The sequence below is a fragment of the Doryrhamphus excisus genome, linkage group LG5 (genome assembly GCF_037039965.1).
Source record: "Doryrhamphus excisus strain RoL-2023G ecotype Guam linkage group LG5, RoL_Dexc_Guam_v1.1, whole genome shotgun sequence".
Lineage (NCBI taxonomy): Eukaryota > Metazoa > Chordata > Actinopteri > Syngnathiformes > Syngnathidae > Doryrhamphus > Doryrhamphus excisus.
The window spans coordinates 15,694,011-15,717,759 of NC_136361.1; the positions used below are offsets into that span (position 1 = coordinate 15,694,011).

General features: G+C 41.2%; 1 protein-coding gene across 3 annotated transcripts in view; it reads left to right on the plus strand.

Annotated features, from left to right (window-relative positions):
- The window catches only part of pou2f2b (POU class 2 homeobox 2b), a 50,565-nt gene extending 43,413 nt beyond the window's left edge, over positions 1–7,152 (plus strand). For 2 of the 3 annotated variants that reach the window (XM_058054149.2, XM_058054150.2), the window contains exons 6-16: positions 22–360; positions 529–634; positions 2,061–2,152; positions 2,286–2,438; positions 2,520–2,661; positions 2,763–2,911; positions 3,009–3,206; positions 3,291–3,547; positions 3,708–3,776; positions 4,480–4,553; positions 6,162–7,152. In XM_058054149.2, coding sequence (XP_057910132.2) covers positions 22–360; positions 529–634; positions 2,061–2,152; positions 2,286–2,438; positions 2,520–2,661; positions 2,763–2,911; positions 3,009–3,206; positions 3,291–3,547; positions 3,708–3,776; positions 4,480–4,553; positions 6,162–6,493 — 1,911 coding nt within the window. In that variant the 3' untranslated portion in view covers positions 6,494–7,152. The remainder of the gene's footprint in view (positions 1–21; positions 361–528; positions 635–2,060; positions 2,153–2,285; positions 2,439–2,519; positions 2,662–2,762; positions 2,912–3,008; positions 3,207–3,290; positions 3,548–3,707; positions 3,777–4,479; positions 4,554–6,161) is intronic. The other variant, XM_058054151.2, reaches the window with a different exon arrangement.
- Positions 7,153–23,749: the final 16,597 nt, after the last annotated feature.

Genomic DNA, 23,749 nt, shown 5'->3' on the forward strand with positions numbered 1-23,749 from the left:
TCCTGCGTCTTTGCCTCGCAGCTCACGGCTCTGTTGCCGGCGCAGCAGCAGCTCTTGTTGCAGCAGGCTCAAGCGCAGCTCCTGGCCGCCGCCGTGCAGCAGTCCAGCGCAGCGCACGCCGCTCACGCGGCCCACGCCGCCGCCCAGGCCAATCAGCAAGCTCAGGCGGCCGCCGCCGCAGCCAATCAGCAAACCCAGCAGCAGCAACAGCAGCAGCAAACGCAGCAAGCAGGACAAACAGGCCAGCAGCAGGCGCAGGGTCAGGGAAAGAGCACACAGGAACACACTGCCCAAAGCGTCCCCGCCCCACCTCCTCCGCCCCATCTTACCCTCTCTCAGCCAATCCAGCTCACCGCCCAGGTACTGGCAGCCAATCAAAGCACCTTGCTCATGAACTGCTCACGATTGATGGAGCAGTCGTGGCTCAACCTAACAGCCTTGTTTCACCTTGCATGCATTTCCCCTTTTCCTCTTTTTGGATCCATGCGCCTTCATTTTGAATTCATTCAAATGTTCTATCATCTTCAGGACATCCAGCAGTTGCTACATCTCCAGCAGCTGGTTTTGGTGCCGGGCCACCCACTCCCGTCTCCTGCCCAGTTCCTCCTCCCGCAAGCGCAGCAGGGACAGCAAGGTAGTGTGACCGAAATATTCTGGAATGACATCACAATCAGTTGATGTTTGCTAAATACAAGGATGAAGAGTCTTGAACCATGGGGCGGCACGGTGGTCTAGTGGTTAGTGCGCAGACCTCACAGCTAGGAGACCAGGGTTCAATTCCACCCTCGGGCATCTCTGTGTGGAGTTTGCATGTTCTCCCCGTGCACGCGTGGGTTTTCTCCGGGTACTCCGGTTTCCTCCCACATTCCAAAAACATGCTAGGTTAATTGGCCACTCCACATTGTCCATAGGTATGAATGTGAGTGTGAATGGTTGTTTGTCTATATGTGCCCTGTGATTGGCCTCTCGCCCGAAGACAGCTGGGATAGGCTCCAGCACCCCCCGCGACCCTCATGAACCAGTCATGATGTGCTATACATATCACTATATTGACACTTACTATGGTATGTCACTGTATGGTCATATCACCTCGTACTTCGGTACATTATTAAAAAAAACAAACAAACAAAAAAACCCAAACTGTATTATGGAAAGCAGGAAGTGAACAAATGTAACAGTTACTGATTTTAAAAGTACCAGATGGAGGGGTATGATTTAATAAGCTTTGCTTCTTCCTACTCCTTTTGGACATGTGGAACTGTGAACTGATTATGTGATGCATTCAATTGTAATCCGATGCATGTTCAAATGAAATAAAACCATTACCATTACCATTATTAGCATTGTTCTATATTATACAATGGTTATTATTATGTTAATGATATTATTGCGGGTAAGATGCTCTCACCTGTGCTGTCCAGTGGTGAGTCTGCCCCTACTTTGTCAACCTTCATCTGATGCATGTTCAAATGAAATAAAACCATTACCATTACCATACAAGCATGACCTAAAACATCAGTGTTTGTTGAAAAAATAGGTTTGTCATATTTACACAGCACAGCTATCTATTTATTTCAAAACAATGGAAATAATATGAGTATGAATTAGTGAAAGAATTTGTTCCAGGCTGACACCTTCATAAACCCTTTGTTTACTATACAGGCAATTTTAACCTCAATATTTGTTGTAAAAGTATAAAAATAAGTCAACTACTTTGCAATAATATACAAAATACTGTTAAACCGCTCACCCTTTGAAGTCACCTTAAAGGCACATAATGGAGAGGGTACACAAAGGTGTATACTGTCACCTAGTGTCCTTTTATAGGTACTGTTGCATTGTTTTGTGTACAGTGACTGTGTTTACTTCAGCATCTGCATGATGAAATTAACTTGTGTGTGTAATTGATACCAAATGAATTGTACTGAGCAGCCAGACCCTTTTATTTGTGTGGCGGCATCACCAATATACCAAAGAAAAACATTTTGTTATAGCACCATATTGTATATTGTATATTGTAATATTTTCATACTTTTTCATAAAATGTGTGCATTTTTCAGGACTCCTGTCGACACCAAATCTTATTCCGCTACCTCAACAAAACCAAGGGAGTCTGCTGTCTGCTCCAACTAGAATGGGACTGCAAGCACAGGTAGGAAGACTCCATGTTGCTGGATGTGGAATCATATTTGGTTACTTTCTGTGAGGAAATATGTTTTATATATATATATATATATATATATATATATATATATATATATATATATAATAATATGTTTATTCAGCGAGACAAGAGCATGGAGGTGAGCGGTGGAGGAGGAGGCATTACGACAGTGTCATCCGTGACCCCCCACCCCGAGGAGCCGAGCGACCTGGAGGAGTTGGAGCAGTTCGCCCGCACTTTCAAACAGAGACGCATCAAACTGGGCTTCACGCAGGTACAGTAACAACATTCTATGGTGCGTGTGTGTGTGTAGATACATTATTTGGGGTTGAGTCTCGTTTCCTCACCCATCAAGGGAGACGTGGGCCTGGCTATGGGGAAACTGTACGGAAACGACTTCAGCCAGACCACCATCTCTCGCTTCGAGGCCCTCAACCTAAGCTTTAAGAACATGTGCAAGCTGAAGCCGCTGCTGGAGAAGTGGCTCAACGACGCAGGTGAAGCTTTATTCTTCTTTGTGTGCATCTCTTAGAATTTTCAGGTCTGTGACTGACTGTGTGTGTTTCTGACTGCCCCCCCCCCCCCCCCCCCCCTCCAGAGACCATGTCCATAGACAGCACCCTGCCCAGCCCCAGCTCGCTGTCAAGCCCCTCGCTGGGCTTCGATGGTGTGCCCGGCCGCCGCAGGAAGAAGAGAACCAGCATTGAGACGAATGTACGCGTTGCCCTGGAGCGTGCTTTCCTGACGGTAAAATACTCTGCAATAATGATTCCCAAACAGTTTCTAAAAAAAAGTGGTGTATTTGATTAAAATAAAACAATTATTTGCAAACTTCCGCTTGCAGAACCAGAAGCCTACCTCAGAGGAGATTCTGCTGATCGCCGAGCAGCTCAACATGGAGAAGGAGGTGATCCGGGTGTGGTTCTGCAACCGCCGGCAGAAAGAGAAACGCATCAATCCCAACAGCGCCACCCCGCCCCTGCCCAGCCAGCCCGCCACGGCCCCGCCCCCACACAAGCCACCCTGCTACAGCCCTCACATGGTGCGTGGTGATGACAAGTCAATATTTGGAAAAAAAATTTAAAAATGTTTAATTTCCTGTTTCATCACCGCACTCCCTTCATAGATGTCCAGTCAGCTCTCACAGGCGGTGACCAGTTTGAGTAGCACAACGGCGGCGACCACCATGTCCCCCATTTGCCCTCTGACCTCCAGCCTCACGTCCCTCACCTCCAGTCACCCTTCTCACAGCTCCGCGCCGTCCCCGGTGACTCCTCCTCCACCTCCTCCTACTGCAGCTCCTCCCGCCGCTCCTGTTGGTCCTCCCCGCAGCACGGCCAGCCCCGCCACTTCCAGCCACAGCACACTCAATCTGAACACTGGGTAAGATGATTGCTAATCATATAAATACAAATCAGTGTGTCTCACTTGCAGGAATTCATTTACACACACACACACACACACACACACACACATGCGGACAAGTCGCTGCTTTGTCTAAGCAGTGCATGCTAACTATGTGTGTGTTTGTGTGTGTTCACAGCTTGTGGCGTATGGGTAAAAAGAACGGTGACGTGTCTAGCTACATCACCGATTTTGCTGCAAACTTGAGGTGAATAAGACATGTCTCTCCCACACGCACACACACATATGGAAGGCAAAGTCGTGGGGATAATTTCATAGGATTGTTCATAGAACAGTATAATGCAAAGTATAACGAATGTGCCCTAACTCTTACCTAATGATAACATTCATGGCATCTTTTATTTTGGTTCCGTATAAAATGACGTGTCGCTACAGGAGTTTTTCAGTACTTACCATTTTGTACCATTTTCTATTTCTATAAATTGTCGTTAGAACTCTGCAACTTTTTGCAGTACTATGTGTGGGGATATACAGTACATGTACAGCGGACCCTTTGGGGTTGTGTGTATTTTGTAACATTTAGAATACATTTTTCCTTTTCACAATTCAGGTAAGTATGTTGCAATAAGCTCCATTTCCAGTTCTATCGTTGTCGTCACACTTTTCCTTTTTGCAATCACTGGTGCCGTTCTGTGGCGGTAACTTTAGAGACAATTTTTTTTCATGAAAATGTGGTTAAAATGTGAATTATATGACTTTAACGGTTACGCTGTAAGTGTTCAACATCCTGCTCATCTTTTTTTTTCAACACTCGATTTAACCTCTGCGTATTCTTGCTGCTTAACTTGCTTATTTCCTGCCCTTTTTCTCCTCTACTTGTGTGTGTTTGTGGATGTATGCTTACATGTGTGTGCATGTGCGTGTGTGTGTGTGTGTGTGTGACATAACAGGAACACTGTGATGGGGGTTAACACAGGGATGAACCAAGCTCTCCTCGGTAACAATCCCCTGGCCACTATTCAAGGTGTGTGTGTGTGTGTAAAGACCAGTGTTTTATCCTGCAAAGATAGGAGAAAAACGAAGTGTCTCACTCTGGATAAATTAATTCAAATACGAGGGGTGTCACAAGATGAGATAATACAGGAGATTAGATTTTAACATTACTTATACTCTTCTAATACTCTTCTACACTGTGTGTGTATGCTACCGGCCTCGCCTCCACCCACCAAGACAAAGATGCTCTATGACTGACAATAGGGCTCACTCCGTTCATGCCATTTATCTTAGGCGAGAGTCAAAGAATTGAGTTAAGATTGAGTTAATTTTCACTTGTGTGATTAATTTGTGTATTATCGCACCTGCATGACATGTTTTTTAATCTCGCGAGATCTTGTGACACCCCATCAAATCCACAATTCAAGGCTGATTACGTCATTGCCATCCATGAGTGTGAAAGATGTGGCTTGTGTGCGAATGTGTTCCTGTGAGTGTGTTCACCTCCTTCATCTGCATCCTTTCATCCCTGCATGAGTTGTTAAAGCAAAATGTCACCGTAAAAACATTTTATATGTGCAGCAGCAATAGAGGCAAGGTGAAAAACTATTTTTAGAAGTAACGAGCACATTTCACACTCTCGTGGGACTTGAAGGAGCGTAACTGGTACAAAAAGTGTCTCCATTAAATGGTCCATAATGCAGTACTCTGATAATAGTGCATCTCAAACGACGGCAGGCCGGCAGGTAAATAAATGGCGGTGGGCATCATAAAACGAGAGGTGTTACTGTGGCAACTGTCTATTCACACCTGTGGCTATTGTGAATGATTTGACCAGATGCAATTCCATTCTGAGTTGTTGTTTTTTTTGTAATATGAAATAAATATGAAGTCGAATAAATACATGAAAATTCCAAATAAAATTGGCCATTAGTTCATTAGAATTAACTAACTTTCACGTTGTGTGATGCAGCTGTCATGAAATTTAGAATTACTAAATGACTAAATAAATAGTCCATGAAATAAATTGGTCATCAAATGCATCAATAAGTAGCTTTGATATAATTACTATACAAATAATGGACTGCTGTATTCACATTGGATTTGTTTACTTCATTGACTTTAATACATTCATAAATAAAGAATTGAATAAATATATATCATACATAAAAAATTGAATAAATCGTTTCGCATTTAATTATTACATTAATTGTCTGTGAACACAAGTTGCTCATAATAACACGGCTTAAAGTGTGATTCGATTCTTTGACAATTGTTACACAAATTTTTGATTGACATATTCGGTTGTGTTCACTTCATTTGGAGCTGTAAATACATCTAAATACATATCATCATTTAGCGCACTCATTAAAAACAGTACAAATTGGCATATTTGAGACATATTTGCTGGTGATTAATTAGTCAGGATTAATCATTTGACAGCCCTAATTATTATTATTATTATTCATAATACAGTAACCATACTTATTTGTAATTCTGGTTCAATAGTCTGATGTCTTTATATTTGTGAAGTGTCTTAATAAACAAATAACAAATAAAAAGTATTGTTATTATTATTATTATTATTATTATTTACATTTGTCTGATTGGAGCCTTTCTTGTCCTTGTGCCCCCCCAGCCCTAGCAGCCAGTGGTGGTCAGCTGCCTCTTTCCAGTCTTGAGGGAGGCGGTAAGATGATGCTGGGGGCGTCGGGTGGCCAGGCGGGGAACCTGGCGTCCTCCCTCTTCCTCAACCACCCCGCCCTCCTCCACATGGGCCAGAATCCCGGCGCCGGACTGGTCAGCGCGGCCGTAGCCAAAGCCTCCCTCCCCTCCCCCTTTGCCCCTTCAGCCAGCAGCATCAGCCCCTCCCTCTGCTCACCTTCCCCTTGCTCCAGCCCCGCCTCCTCCTGCTCGTCCATCGAAATGGCACACAGCCCCACCTCCCTGGGCGGGTCCAAGATGGAGTGACGGTGGCCGGTGAGCAGCCAATCAGAGAGGAGGAGGAGAAAGGGAGGAAGGAAAGAAGGAAGGAAGACTCTCGCCTTTCACACCAAAGCTAGCTCTTCCCTCTGTCTCTCTTGCGCTCTTCTTCCGGCAGCTCTTCACGCCATCCATCCTTCCCTCGCCGTCTTACGATGCCAAAAATCCACAGAATGAAAGAGGGAGGGAAGGAGGGAGCGATAGAAGAGCGGAGAAAGGGGGCGGAAATGACGGGAAGACTGAAACCAAAAATCTTTATCTAGCCAAACAGTCAGCATGGCACTCTCCATCTCTACAACAAAACTGACTCTTTAAGACGAGCGGAGAAGCCTAAAACCAAAAATGACTAAACATGGCAAAGGACAAGAAGAATTCAACGGACGAGGACTTCTTTTTTTTATTATTTAAAAAAAAAAAGCTGCGGGTCTGTCATAAGAGGAGGAGAAGTTTAAACCAAAAATATAACCTAAGAAGAAGAAGAAGAGGAGGAAAGGCGGCTACGGTGGAACACACAATGACAAAAAAAAAAAAAAAAGACAACCATACCAAAATCCCAAATACCAAAAAATACGGAGAGAAAAGCTTTATTCAAAAAGGACATGTAAATAAATACTGAAGCTATCCAGGACCAGGACTCCACAGCTAAACATACACATCCTGTTTGTTGTCCTCTCATACCTCCCTCATGCCTCATCAGGATGCTTTACATAGCCTCGCTTTATACTAGCACTATTTATCATGCAGTCTCATTGCTTCATCGCCATCGTCGTCTTCATCGTATCACCCCATTTTTTTTTGCACAGGATTTAGAGGTCAATCTTCAAATGTACCCGTAATCACAAGCCTCTTTCAGGCCGAAATGCCACAAGATGGCCGTGCTACTCCCAGCTGTAACAGAAGATTGAATTGTCTTTTGGGATATTGCGGCAAACTTCTTTCACACTTACACACAGGTGTCTTCCCGCCTCTGTTACGGCTCTTATACTACCTACATAAGTGGAGAAATGACGGGAGTTTATCGCCCATGCACAATTTGTGGTCCAAAAATCCATTTTTAAAGCACTCATGACACCAAATATAAAGAAAATACTCACTTAACAAAACACCTGATATACACAGAAAAACTAGCATCAATAATAATGTTGTTTTGCTTGCAGTAATTGCCGCACCGATATTCATTCGTTCATTCATTTTGTACCTCTTATCCTCACAAGGGTTGCCGGGCAGTGCTGGAGCCTATCCCAGCTGTCTTCAGGCAAGAGGTGGGGTACAACCTGGACTGTTAGCCGGCCAATCACAGGGCACATATAGACAAACAACCATTCACACTCACATTCATATCTATGGACAATTTGGAGTCGCCAATTAACCTAGCATGTTTTTGGAATGTGGGAGGAAACCGGAGTAAACTCACGCATGCACAGGGAGAACATGCAAACTCCACACAGAGATGGCCGAGGGTGGAATTGAACTCGGGGCTCCTAGCTGTGAGGCCTGTGCGTTAACCACTCGTCCACCGAATATATCTAAAATGAGGATTTACTTCCTGTCACGTTGGTACACTTTTCCACAGTGTAACAATTTTTGAGTTTTTGACTTTGACACTGGACAACTTTCTTCTCAATGAGGAATAATATCAAAAATGTCCGCTAACACAGCACTGACGTATCTGACGGTGTCCATTAATTACACTTGCCTGATCTATTACATGATCCATAACAACAACAGAAATCCCATCACAACACGAAAAAAAATGTAAACAATGGAGTATGTTGTCACTTCCGCATTCTGTTCAAGACTCCAGAAAGAGAGAAACCTTAACAAAAGTCAACATTGTAGCACACGGCTAACATATGAAATATGCCTTTAAATGTCATTTTTACAGCAAAAACAATAAGGTGTCATGAGTACTTTAAAAGACCAAAAATAAAAGGACACATTGGTGACCCCGACGTGATCCATTGTGGCTGTTGTAAGAACATAATGCTGGTCTCAAACCGGACCTGACTAGTAATACTCATCAAGGGTAGCCAAAAGTAAAATATTTATGAGGCGGGACTTGGGTTTTTAGAGAGCTTTGGAGGCACATCATCAGAAAACATCAAATAAGACATTTGTTGACCTCTGATTTCCTGCTTCAATCAACTTTTTGTCTTTCTCCATCATCATGTCATTATCATCATCATCATCATCATTTTCGTCACTGCCATGTCCGACTGCCATTAAACTCTCAAAATGGAAACCAAAGCATTTTTCAAGGCTTCTTCAAAAGCCTCATCTTTAAGACATTTGAACTTAACACACCCTGAGGTGTCAGCGGGGGTGAGGGGCGGAGGGTGCTCGGGTTGACCAACTAAGGAAGCCGAAACGGACACCCCACCCTCACCTCCGGGGGAAATCAGCTCCTCCTGAAATGTCTAAAAGTTTTGCCTATAGGAGACTGATGCTTTACTGGAAGGCAACAGCAAGGAGGAGGAGGAGGGGGGGGGGGGGCACACGGACGTGAGCAAAGCAGGCGTCGCATCTTTTCTAAGAGGATACCAAAAATGAACCCAAACCAAAAAAAAAACAAACAAAACCAACCTGAGGAATGACTGAAGCAAACCAAAAATAAAGAACACCAAACCAAATGTGTCTGGAGGGAAGAGAGGGGGAGGACACTCAGCCCCCCCCCCCCCCCCCCCACCTTGAAGTGTGTAGCACAGGTGAGGCTCCCAAAAAAAAAGGCAGGCAGGTACACAGGGACGGGGGAGAAGAGGCCTTGATGAAGGACAGTAAACCCCCACCGCCCCCCCCCCCCCATGTCCTCCGTCTCTCTCTCTCCAGCCTAAGCTTTTTGGTCCTGGATGGAACCAAACGCAAACGACCTCACTGAACTGAATCTTTTATTTTTCTGTCGGTCGGTTCTTTTTTTCTCTGCTGTGTCTCTTGATGCTGATGTTTTCTGTACTGTACCTTAGTGCTTATTATTATTATTCTTATTATTATTCTTATTATTATTATTATAATGACCACGGCTCATTTGGAAAAACGCTTACTTCACTACACAAAAGCTCCTTAATTTTTTATTATTTTTTTGTAGTCGTGCTAGAGATTTTTATCAGGTGGTTGTGAAAAGGAAAAAAATACTGTGAAAAATTTAGCTTCCAGATTTTATTTTATTTTTTTCAAAACACTGAAAATAACAAACCACACAAAAGAAGTGACGGTCTTGCCCACAAGAGGGTGCCAAAAATACAAGAAAGGAGGCGCTTGATTCTGTGATTCTAATGACCCACACAGGCCCTCGGGCGAAGCGTGTTATTTACCCAAAGACGATTTGGTTTTCGATCCGCTCAAAACAGTCGACGCACGAGAATCGTTCCCGAAAAAAAAAAAAACCCAAACTTTTAGATGTGGAGGTTTTGCGCCTCAAAGGTGACGCCTTTTTGTCCACATTGACTCTTTAGACGGAATGTATCTGTTAGTGCTTCTATAGATTTTTGTAGTAAAAAAAAGAAAAAAAAGATATATGTTCTACTGCTTACTTATTGCCAATGTATTAAAAACAAAAAAAAACTTAAAAGAAAAAAAAAAGATCCTTAAAAAGCATTGATGACTTGATTTTTAGACCAAAAATTTAAAACTATCTCTCTTTATTTCATTCTGAAATGATAATTTAGACTTTTGATTGTACTATTTATTCAGGGTAGGGTCCATTTGATTTGCGTGTTCCCTTGCTATTATTTATTTGTTAAATTATTCCTAGAGGTGCTTTTTTTTTTTTTTTTTCTAAATTCTGGGATGGATGTGACTTTTGATGTTCTTACCCCACCTATCCCCAACCCACCCACCAATCTTTTTTTTGCTGAAGTTCTTTCTTCTAGAAACCAAATAATTCCAGAAATGCAACAAAGATTCTGGAGTTTGAGACGACATCTTTCTCACATTTAAGAGGCAGCACTGTGTGGACTCTCGCATCGCAATAGAATGGACCCATTAACCATCGACCGTGTTTCTTGTAGGCCTAGAGGTGGGTGACCTGTCATTTTTATAAATCCCCCATGCAACACTCGAACATTGTTTGATTGATTATGACGAGCATTTGTGCTGTAAATGTTTCTGGGCTGTTTTCAAAGGGTACCACAGGTTGCCTACCCCTCTGTCGCCTGCACAGTACTGCCTCTGTTCTCTTTTTCTCCACTGGGAGAAACTACTAAAAGCTTTACTGCTACATTACCAAAAAACAAAACAAAATAGAATATCAACAGGGGAGTAGGCTACTTTTTTTATTTACATAAAAGGAGAAAAAAAAAAGAACGCTACCTTCTTTTTTTTTTTTTACTCTTAATCTTATTTTGATTGTGTTAACTTCATCCGGTGTTGGATGTCAAAGAGAGATAGTTCATCATATACCTCATATTATCTGATGATAAACCAAATAGATGAATGCTTTGAAAATGCGTGGGGGGGCCTCCAGTGCGCGGGGGGGAAAGGGTTTATATACGGGGGTGACAGGATGTTGTGTTGGATCAGGCATTTTTCCACCTGTGTTTTTTTTTTGTATAGGATGCAGCAAAGTTGTGTGCGCCTTTCATACAGCATCATGCAAATGAGAAATACACAGCGTCAACACAACCATTTTATACAGAAAGGTGGGAAAATGATTGATCCCGCAACTAACCCCGCTTCTCCATACCCTCCCGCATACACACAGAGAGACACCCCCCCCACACCCCCGAAGAAACCCCACCCCCTGCCCGTGCTCCCCGTCTTACCCCGCCCTCCATGCGGCCTTCCTGTCAAACATGGACTTAAAGCTTGCTCTCCGGAAGCCCGAATCCATTCATTTAATGCTTGAAAAGTTGATTCCTCAGAGCATCTTTATTGCCATGGCCATTTATGGCTGGGGGGGGGGTAATCGGGTGAACGGCATGGACTGCGGTTGCTAGGTGACGCATCTTTCCAAGAATCAGTGCACTGAGAAGGACGGAGGTGATTTTCTTGTCTTTTGCTTTTAACTCTGATAGGTCACTTTATTGTGGACATCAGGGTGTCCAAGTGGAAGGTGCTGCCCTCTGTGGCGGGGATGCCCCCCTTAAGTGAATGATACCAAAGTCTATGCCCCTCCACGAGGCCCAGTCCACATCCTAGAAACCCCTGATGTCCACCTGAGTGCTCAGGAAGACCGCTTCCCGTTCAGGAGTCTTCAGCAGGTTCATTCCCAAAAACGTTCCCGCAGATAAATCCAACATCCTACATGAAAGAAGCTTTAAAATCTAATATTATTTTTTGGGAAAGTCATGTCAATATCACCAGCACCGGTTTATTCATATAGGAAACATGGAAGTAGAACCAAAGTGCTATAATGTGACCCACTTTGTTCAGTCAGTTTATCAGTTTATCAAAATATCAAAATTAAATTCCGACCTGGCTTTTCGGCTGTAGACAAGAAGCAACTTATATAGTATAGTTACTTATGTATAGTTAGCTTGGAAGCTTCTTATGAAAGCTATGTGAAAGTTTATGAAATTAAATTAGTTTATCAAAACATCAAAATAAAATTCCGACCTGGCTTTTCGGCTGTAGACAAGAAGCAACTTATATATAAAGCTACTTGTATAGTTAGCTTGGAAGCTTCTTATGAAAGTGTATCAAAATTAGTTTATCAAAATTAAATTCCAACCTGGCTTTTCGGCTGTAGACAAGAAGCAACTTATGTATAGCTACTTATAAATAGTTAGCTTGGAAGCTTCTTATGAAAGTGTATGAAAATTAATTTATCGAAATTAAATTCCGACCTGGCTTTTCGGCTATAGACAAGAAGCAGCTTATATATAGCTACTTATATATAGTTAGCGTGGAAGCTTCTTATAAAAGCTATATGAAAGTTTATCAAAATTTAAATTCCGACCTGGCTTTTCGGCTGTAGACAAGAAGCAACTTATATATAGCTACTTATATTTAGTTCGCTTGGAAGCTTCTTATGAAAGCTATGTGAAAGTTTATCAAAATTAGTTTATCAAAACATCGAAATAAAATTCCAACCTGGCTTTTCGGCTGTCGACAAGAAGCAACTTATGTATAGCTACTTATATATAGTTAGCTTGGAAGCTTCTTATGAAAGCTATATGAAAGTGTATCAAAATTAGTTTATCAAAATATCAAAATTAAATTCTGACCTGGCTTTTCGGCTGTAGACAAGAAGCAGCTTATATATAGCTACTTATATATAGTTAGCTTGGACGCTTCTTATGAAAGCTATATGAAAGTTGATCAAATTTAGTTTATCAAAATATCAAAATTAAGTGTGTATCAGGGGCAAACATCTGTGGGCTCAACGGAATGAAGCTGTTGGAGGACTCGTTAGCAAAGAAAGACAACTAGCGAAGCCGCTACGCCTCCCTCCATCTTGCCTCGTGCACGCACTCCTCCATCCCCTTTTCTTGTCTTCTCTATCCGTCTTTCTCTCTCTTCTGCAATGCAGCTTTAATCCAAAGGTTCTCCAGCCACTCAGCAAAAAGAGTCCGATGTTTCTAAATAAATAAATAAACGAAACCAAAGAGCTGAACTTGACGTTTTTCTCTCTCTCTTTCTCTCTCTCTCTCTCTCTCTTTCTCTCTCTCTCGGCATCCCACTTCTGTCGCCAAAAGCGTCACCTAGCGGTCCGGTCCTTGCAAACGTCAGCTATCCAAAGGGAAATAATACTACTTAATAATGATGCTAATGATGCTAATGAAGATGATGAAATGTATATTTTTGAAGTATTTGTCATTGGGAAAATAATCTGAATTATGCTGATCTTGACGATGACGATGATGATGATGATAATGAAGTTTCTCTTGGTATCTTTGTAGCTGTTCTGATCCTTTTTAAGTTCTTTCTGCCGGAGTACTGCTTAAATACCATCAACCCCCCCCCCCCCCTCTCTTCTCCCCCATCAACCAATGTTTGATCCCGACCTTTGACCCCCTGCCTGTCTGCGGCTGTGTATTTGTGAGTAAGGGGTTTCCCTGGGGGTGGTAATGTTTTGCCAACTTCCTTGTTCATGTAGCTTTAATTACCCCCCACCCATCACCTTGTATCCTTAATGCGGTATGAATGCGTGCCATCATTACCCCCCCCTTACCCCGATTTCCTTTTGTGTCTTCCATCATGTGAGCAGTCCCCCCCCCTCCGCCTCCCTCGTAGTAGCGAGTTTTAGTGTGTTTACCTTGAAAAACAAACAAAAAAAAATACAAAAAAGTAACTCTGCTTGTTCATTGTACAGTGTTGTTCATTTTAAGTCATTTTTGTAACTGAATGTGTTTCATTCATCCAAATAAAAACAGCAGACAAAAACTGTACAGACGACCCCCCCGCCCCCACACTCCCCTCGTTCCTCCGCATCCCCTCTTGACTGCTTCTTGGGTCTTCTCCGTGACCTTTGACACTCCATTCAGGTTGGATAGGGAAGAAAAAAAGCTGTCTTGTTACCATTTAACCAGCAGAGGGCGGTGAAGACCACATTTTTGTCAAAGGAAAAGAGCACTATAATCCTAATGGTTTAAAACAGGGGTCTCAAACTCAATTTACTTGGGGGCCACTGGAGCTAGGGTCTGGGCAAGGCTGGGCCGCATCAGGTTTTCAAAAAAAAAAATGAAAAAAACGCATTTATTAAAATCAGAAAAATTAATAAACTTTGCTTTGGTTTTGGTTTTCTACAAGAAAAGCTCTGATAAAACATTCCACTGTTCTCAAATATCTTACTTTTTATTTTTCTGCACAAAATAAGATGAAAAATAAATAAACAAATCAAGAATAAAGAAAATCAATCAATCAGTAATAAATAAATAAATATAATAATAATAATAAAGCCACAAATAATAAAAACTTAAGAAACCACATATAGTTGGTGGGTAGACAAATTATTTTTTTCAGATTAAAATGAACAAAGCATTATTAGAGCCCTGTAGACATGACAAAACACGTCTATAGTCACATTTATACTTTTTTTATTTACAACATATTGCGCAGGGTCTTGAGACACATGCTAACTCGCAAACTAGAGAGCTAGCGACCTAAACGGTAGTCTTCAAGTTATTTCCTTTAAACTTAAATAGCCAAAAACTTACCACTTCCACACGGATGGGGAGGATAACTATTAACAGTTATTTAACCTTTAACATGAACATTAATCAAACGTAATAATTTTTTCTGGGTACATGATACCATACAGCATCCATATCAAACTAACATTAAACTTTCATATCAAACTGGTGTCCTGCGGGCCACATTTGGGCCGCGGGACACGTGTTTGAGACCCCTGGTTTAAAATCTATTTTTTTATATTTTATACCATTATCCTAGGGTATAAACTGTAGTGATATAAATGTACCCTTAACCCAGAGTAAAAACATTTATATACCCTTATCTAAGGTATAAACTGTACTAGGTTTGGTATATATCAAATTGCCAGGTGAAATAAACTGTACTAACCAATGTGTAAAGTATTATACGTATACTGAATATACTGTACATATCCAAACCTGGGGTGGAAACATCACAATTAATTAGCCTATAACGTGTCTGCATGTATGGGAATTACCTATAAAGCCTTTAAAGGCCTCCAGTTAGGAGGCCTTGGGAAAGACCCAGGACACATTGGAGAGACTAGGTCTCTCAACTGACCTGGGAGAGGGAAGTCTGGGCTTCTCTGCTAGGGCTACTGCCCCCGCTACCTGATCTCAGATAAGCAGAAGAAGATGCATTCATGGATGGATAGATATTTAAACAAAAGTAAACAAATATATAACAAATAGCAGAATAGTGCCTAATTCTAGGTTAGAAAGTATACTTTTAATTATGGTGGACAATTCAAACCTTAATCTATATCGCTAATATTTGGTGGACCTTGTTATCTCATCTCTTCCACTCTATCCATCTTGTCCTCCTCCTCCTCCTCCTCCTCCTCCTACTGCTGTGTGTCACAGTAGGTGGATGATTAGGTAGGATGCTGGAGAGAGTGTGTATGTTCCTGTGACAGCTTTCAGACACCAACCTCCACATTGAGTCATGCACCGTGGGGGACATGCAATCATGTGATCACGTCACCAGGGTGACTGGGGTAGATCTGTGTCGTCACCCGCTGATGTTGTCGAAAATATAAGCCTTTTATGCTTTGCCTTGTCTTGCTTCCAGGAATTATTAGCATAAATGCTAACATTGCTAATCATGCTATATGGTGCTTTTCTTTTGCGAGACCTTAGACAGCACTAATAGTCAATTTTCTATGCTGCTTATCCACAGTAGGGTGACAGTGGGGTATGCTGGAGCCTATCCCAGCTGACTTTGGGCGAGAGTCAGGGTACACCCTGGACTTGTCGCCAGCCAATCACAGGGTAAGAATAAAAATTAAGTCAAAATAATAGAAAATAGTCCAAATTTTGCCAAAAAAATTATATTTTTTAACAATATATATTTTTTAAAATCATTCATTCATTCATTTTCTACCGCTTTTCCTCACGAGGATCGCGGGGGTGCTGGAGCCTATCCCAGCTGACTTTGGGCGAAAGTCGGGGTAAACCCTGGACTGGTCGCAAGGTAAGAATAAAAATTAAGTCAAAATTATACAAGAAAATAGTCCAAATTTTGCCCAAAAGTTATATTTTTTAACAATATTTTAAAAAAATGATTCATTTTCTACCGTTTTTCCTCACGAGGGTCGCGGGGGTTGCTGGAGCCTATCCCAGCTGACTTTGGGGCAAGAGTCGGGGTAAACCCTGGACTTGTCACCAGCCAATCGTAGGGTAAGAATAAAAATTAAGTCAAAATTATGCAAGAAAATTGCCCAAATTTTGCCAAAAAGTTCTATTTTTAACAATATATATTTTTTAAATCATCATTCATTTTCTACCGCTTTTCCTCACGAGGATCACGGGGGTTGCTGGAGCCTATCCCAGCTGACTTTGGGCAAAAGTCGGGGTAAACCCTGGACTTGTTGCCAGCCAATCGCAGGGTAAGAATAAAAATTAAGTCAAAATTATGCAAGAGAATAGTCAAAATTTTGCCAAAAAGTTATATTTTTTAACAATATATTTTTTAAAATCATTCATTCATTTTCTTCCGCTTTTCCTCACAAGGGTCGCAAGGGGGTGCTGGAGTCTATCCCAGCTGACTTTGGGGCGAAAGTCGGGGGAAACCCTGGACTTGTCGCCAGCCAATCACAGGGTAAGAATAAAAATTAAGTCAAAATTATGCAAGAAATTAGTCAAAATTTTGCCAAAAAGTTACATTTGTAACAATATTTTTAATTTAAAAATCATAAGAATACAAAAGTTTTAATTATATCATAACGTTTTTTGAAGTATGTTATAATACCACAAGTTGTACTTGGCTAATTCATATTTAACAAGGAGCAAAATTTGATATTTTTTTCATGGAAAATAAATAAAGCTGTCATGTTTGCGAGGAAAAAGTCATAATCCTGTTAGAATAAAGTAGGAACTTTTGCAAAAAAATGTAATTATACTTGTACCTGATAACTTGTCAAATACAAGTAAAAGTCGGAATTTTATGAGAGTAAATAAGAGTGAAAAAATTGTAGTATGACAGCAGTAAAATTAAAAAAATATTTTTTTAAATCCTTTTCCGGCTGACTGTTGTTGCTGTGCTGCCATCCACTAGTGGTTGTTTGTTTTTTTCCATTGGTCCACATCTTAATTATGACAAATTCTGCCTAGCAACAAGTGTCTGCATGAACAGGAAAAATAACTTCGATTGCTTACTGTGTCTGTTAGCTAGCTTAAAAAGTTTTCTCCCAGGTGCATCCTGCCATTAGTTATCATGATGTGTTTGTGTGCATTAGGGAAATACTACACTCATTTATTATTGAACACAGGAGTCATTCTATAGGCTTTTTGGATGGATTCTAGTAAAGGTGCTGAGAATAACGACTCACTGTGTTTCTGCTAAGACACACGTCAGCACAACAGCTGACCATTTAACCAGTGTGTGTGTGTGTGTGTGTGTGTGTGTGTGTGTGTGTGTGTGTGTGTGAATGGTGCCAGTGAGAGACAGTGATGAAGTGCCACTAGACAGATCTGGTTTCCATCCCCTCAACACAATTGCGTGTGTGTGTGTTTGTGTCTCAGTGTTGTGTTTGTGTGCTAGCGCTAACTCACCCTTTGACCTCTTGCCCTCACATAAAGTCGCACATAGAAGACGTGTTTGTGTATTTTAATCAAACTACACTGTGTGTGTTGAATGTATAAAAAAAAGCAATTTTGCGCAAAAACAAGTGTCAATATTGCAAGAAAAATGTTTTAATATTTGGTTTAAAAAAGCAAAAATTTTGCATTTAAAAAGTCTCAATATTAGGAATAATATAATATAATATTTTGTAAAAAAAAAAAAAAAGGAGAAAAGGTACCTCTTTTGCAATAAAGTCTTAATTTTTTGTGAAAAATGTATCAGTTTTCGGAATTTAAAAAATGTAATAAACCAATAAAAATGCATAGCAGTTAATAAAGTCATGATTTATGACGAAAAAAATATTTTATCTTATTTTAAATTTAATTTAATGTTATTGTTTAGTAAACCTATTATGCTCATTTTTCTACCCTTTGTATTGAGTTGTGTGGTCTCCTATAGAGCAGCTACACACAATAACCCACACAGAGAATTTTTTTTTAGATTTTCCAGAATCTGCACCTATTCCAGCTGTATAAAAAAAATGTCACTTTTCCTTAACATAGCTTCAAATGGGAAAACTACACAAAAAACACTTTTGTTCCTAAGGACAAAAATAAATTTCATCGAAAATTATATTAAATTATATTAAAATAATATATTAAAATTCACTCCAAATTGTCCATAGGTATGAATGTGAGTGTGAATGGTTGTTTGTTTATATGTGCCCTGTGATTGGCTGGCGACCAGTCCAGGGTGTACCCCGCCTCTCGCCCAAAGACAGCTGGGATAGGCTCCAGCACCCCCCCCCCGCAACCGTCGTGAGGAAAAGCGGTAGAAAATTAATGATTGAATGAATTATTTAAAAAATAAATAACTTTTGGCAAAATTTTGACTATTTTCTTGTATAATTTTGACTTAATTTTTATTCTTACCCTGCGATTGGCTGGCGACAAGTCCTAGGGTTTACCCCGACTTTCGCCCAAAGTCAGCTGGGATAGGCTCCAGCACCCCACCCCGCGACCCTCGTGAGGAAAAGCGGTAAAAAATGAATGAATGATTAAAAAAAATATATTGTTAAAAAATATAACTTTTTGGCAAATTTTGGACTATTTTCTTGTATAATTTTGACTTAATTTTTATTCTTACCCTGCGATTGGCTGGCGACAAGTCCAGGGTTTACCCCGACTTTCGCCCAAAGTCAGCTGGGATAGGCTCCAGCACCCCCCGCGACCCTCGTGAGGAAAAAGCGGTAGAAAATGAATGAACATTCAAACTCAGATGTTTTATTTTCAGAGGGAAAAAAAAAAGATGTCACATTTGGAGAACAAAAAAGTTGTAATGTAAATTTTAATTTAATATTTTTTTTACAAATAAAAGTAAAAATGGGCATAATATGCAACATTATTAGATATCTTATACATAACCAATGAATGAATTGAGGGAAAATGAGTGAAAAAACGCTGCTAATATCGACTGCATGTGTAAAGCTGTGAATGAGTGTCGTTCAAGAGCATCACACCCACTGCCAGTGAGCTCACCACGCCTCTCCTCCACAAGAGGGCCGAGTGCGGCGGCATAATGGCGTACAGATGAGGTTGACTGGAAGAAAGCCGGTGGTGATTATGACACATAACTATTCCTCCCACGACGGTGGCCGTGCGAGGGAGGGAGGGAGGGAGGGAGGGCATGCGTACATCAGACAGGGGCTGTGGAACACACATGCTCTCTGTGTCCGCCGGCCATTTTCCTACGCTGGCACGTGACGCATGACTCAACTCCCACACCTACAGACCCGATGTCCGTCAAGGAGGTAGTAGCTGCTGGAATAGATTGAAATAATAAAGTATTTATTTAGTCAGTAATATCATGAGAATACATTTTAAATATGGCCCCCATAAGGTGTTTCAGATAAAGGGCGTGTCTGGGCGGAGCCATCTGGTCACACCTGGACCGCAGACCTCATTAGGCCTGGATTCACTCGGCTTGGACTTTTTCTCCTACACCAGCCTCCAGCAGGTCCAGCAGTCCTGGTCTCCTTTTGTGGGTCTCGTTAGCCAAGCTAGTACCTTCCTGGACAAGGGTGAGTACCGTTTATACTTCTTTATGTTCAATGTTTGGAAAACTTTTTATTGTCTCGACTTCAGGGTCCAATTCCCGCCTGCTGCCGTTTTGTAATATTAATATCTTAAGAAGAAAGTTGTGATTTTTGTGGGGGGAAAAAAGTCATTATGTTTTGAGAACAAGCATGTGTTTTTTTTATTTTGCATATTAATATCACAAGTTACCCCGCCTCTCGCTGGAGGACTGCTGGGATAGGTTCCAGCACCCCCGCGACCCTCGTGAGGATAAGCGGTAGAAAATGAATGAATGAATGAATATTTTGATTTTTGGGGGGAAAAAGTCATTATGTTTTGAGAACAAGCATGTGTTTTTTTTTAATTTTACACATTAATATCACAAGTTTAATGTCTGTTTTGGTCATTTTTTTAAGAAGAAAGTTGTTATTTTGGAGGGAAAAAAGTTATTATGTTTTCAGAACAAGCATGTGTTTTTTATTTTACAAAGTTCAAATATTGTTATGCAATATTTTACATAAAAGCTGTGGTAAGACAGTAAAAGTTGTATATTTAGAAAAAAAAATGTTGAATTCTACTTTCAATTTTATAAGAAAAAAAGTAGGAATTTTAATGTTTTTTGTAAAAATCATAATGTTATGCGAATAAAGTTGGAACATTACAAGAAAAAATAGGGGATATTAGAAGTCTAAAGTCACAGTTTTTAAATAAAAAAAAGTAAAATAGTAAAATAAAAGGTATTTAGTGTAGTGCCCATTGTAATATGTATTTTATATGAAATACAGAGCAGCTTGCCTCATAATCCTTAAAGCTGTGTTTTTTGAGGGTACAGCGTCCTGGTCTTTCCTGGTCTTGGTCTTGGTCCTGGTCTTGGTCCTGGTCTTTGGTCCTGGTCATTATAATATGTATTTTATATGAAATACAGAGCAGCTTGCCTCATAATCCTTAAAGCTGTGTTTTTTGAGGGTACAGCGTCCTGGTCTTTCCTGGTCTTGGTCTTGGTCCTGGTCTTGGTCCTGGTTTTTGGTCCTGGTCATTATAATATGTATTTTATATGAAATACAGAGCAGCTTGCCTCATAATCCTTAAAGCTGTGTTTTTTGAGGGTACAGCGTCCTGGTCTTTCCTGGTCTTGGTTGGCATGCATTCATTCATTTTCTACCTCTTATCCTCTCTAGGGGGGCTGGAGCCTATCCCAGCTCTCTTCAGGCAAGAGGCGGGGTACACCCTGCATTGGTCACCAGCCAATCACAGGGCACATATAGACAAACAACCATTCACACTCACATTCATACCTATGGACAATTTGGAGTCGCCAATTAACCTAGCATGTTTTCATGGGAAAAACATGCTAACTCCACACAGAGATGGCTGAGTGTGGAATTGAACTCGGGTCTCCCAGCTGTGAGGCCTGCATGCTAACCACGTGATCTTGGTTGGCAGAGCAGTTATGTTTATGCCCTATCAAATCTGCCTAGCAACAAGTAGATGTTTTGACCAATTAAAAAAAAGGTCCAAATCATACCTTTTAAAATGATACAGTAGTACTGTGTTTGTACTACCATGTGTGTACATGTACTTACTGTGTGAAAGGATCCTGATGGTGTAATATAGCAGCAGCAGGGACATGACATCTGTCATGGACCCACGGCTGTTCACATTGGCATACGCGGTGTCGGAGCTTTGAGGTGGTGAAACCCAGGCTGTTATTGGATATGATGAGGATATCTTGGGATGTACAGTATATTTACATGCAGTATTTGGTACATGTACTCTCTACTGTTGGAGGCTCATTTTGGGTTTGCTGTGACACAGTAACACACATTCCACAGCAGATGAAGTTACTTCCATTCATTCATCTCTTTCTCATTTGCTTTGGATTGGGAATTAGGGGTCGCTACTTTCCACTTCAATCAATCACTTTAAAAAATCATAATAAATCATACTATGGTTGAATACAAATTAATATTTAAGCAAACTCAACACATCTTTTACTTAAATGATTTGCAGTATTCTACACTGGTCACTAGGTGTCAGTAATGTTACTTTATTGTTCAATGAGACACGTAAACACCAGACATGATCGCCATACCGACTGCTATTTTCAACTTTCAAATCAACTTTATTTGTATAGCACGTTTCCTGCAAAGACATGCAACACAAAGTGCTTTACAGAATTAAAACAATTACCACAATTAAAAGGAAAAAACAAAGAAACAAAAGAAAGCCCCTCCTTCCACCCTCCATACTCGACACACACACACACACACACAATCACACACAGTAGGGACACATGGCATGGCACTGAATTTTGGGTAACATGCGTGAAAAGGGTGACTATAGGGGTGTTAGCTCATGACTGGAGCTCTAATAATGTTAAATGATATTATTTAGAAGGTCGTAACCAGGTTTTATTTATAGAAAAGGCATTTTAGTTTGTGGAAACTGCGATAAATTAAGGATTTCTGTGTTTTATTTACTTATGTGGAAAAAGTGGTTAGCGTGCAGGCCTCACAGCTAGGACACCCGAGTTCGATTCCACCCTTGGCCATCTCTGTGTGATGCTTGCATGTTCTCCCCGTGCATGCATGGGTTTTCTCCGGGTACTCCGGTTTCCTCCCACATTCCAAAAACATGCTAGGTTAATTGGCGACTCCAAATTGTCCATAGGTATGAATGTGAGTGTGAATGGTTGTTTGTCTATATGTGCCCTGTGATTGGCTGGCGACCAGTCCAGGGTGTACCCCGCCTCTTGCCCGAAGATAGCTGGGATAGGCTCCAGCATACCCACGACCCTCGTGAGGATAAGCGGTAGAAAATGAATTAATGAATGAATGAGTGAAAAGGTGACTGTAGGGGTGTTAGCTCATGACTAGAGGGCTCTAGTAATGTTAAATATTATTTAGAAGGTCGTAAACAGGTTTGATTTATAGAAAAGGCATTTCTGTGTTTTAGTTACTTATATGTGCGCTTTCGCTGCATGGTGTACAAGTGGTTAGCGTGCAGGCCTCACAGCTCGGAGACCCAAGTTCGATTCCACCCTCGGCCATCTCTGTGTGACGTTTGCATGTTCTCCCTGGGTTTTCTCCGGGTACTCCGGTTTCCTCCCACATTCCAAAAACATGCTAGGTTAATTGGCGACTCCAAATTGTCCATAGGTATGAATGTGAGTGTGAATGGTTGTTTGTCTATATGTGCCCTGTGATTGGCTGGCCACCAGTCCAGGGTGTACCCCGCCTCTCGCCCGAAGACAGCTGGGATAGGCTCCCCTCGTGAGGATAAGCGGTAGAGAATGAATGAATGAATGAATGAATTTAGAAGGCCGTAAACAGGTTTGATTTATAGAAAAGGCATTTTACTTTGTGGAAACTGTGATCAATGAGGGATTCTTGTATTTTATTTACTTATATGTGCGCTTTCCGATCTAGCTTCTGGTCAAAACTCAACACGAACCTCTACAATGTTGAGTGTGCTACCATTTTTATGTTATTAACCCCATAAATGGTATTAATTTGAAATCTATCCGTTCTAAAAACCACACATTGTAACTTTAGTGTGTTTTGCCTAATCGCCCCCAAATTTGGCACGCATCCTTGGGGCCTGACAAAAAAAAAGTGTGTAAAATTTGAGCACAATGGCCGCCATTGCGCGGCCAACGCTAATCAACGTTGCATGCATTTTGAGCACAACCCATAGGGGGCGTCACAAACATCATTTCAGTCCCCAGTGGTGCTGACAGCAATCACCACACTGTGTTTTGCGTTTGGAGTAAGCCAGGTATAACTTGTCGTTGTGAAAGGAGGAAGAGGAAGTTATTGGTTGTGCCAGAAGCAGAGGAAGACTTTGTTCCTGGGTGAGATACAGGAGATGGTGTCAACACTCCCGCTGAGCTCAATATAGCAACTGTCACTCGGCCAAACATTCCGCTCTCTCTTTTCCATGCCGACACCAGCACCTTCCTCCTTCACCTTCCCAGGCACATTCCTCCTTTACCCCTCCCAACCGTCCATCAAAGTCA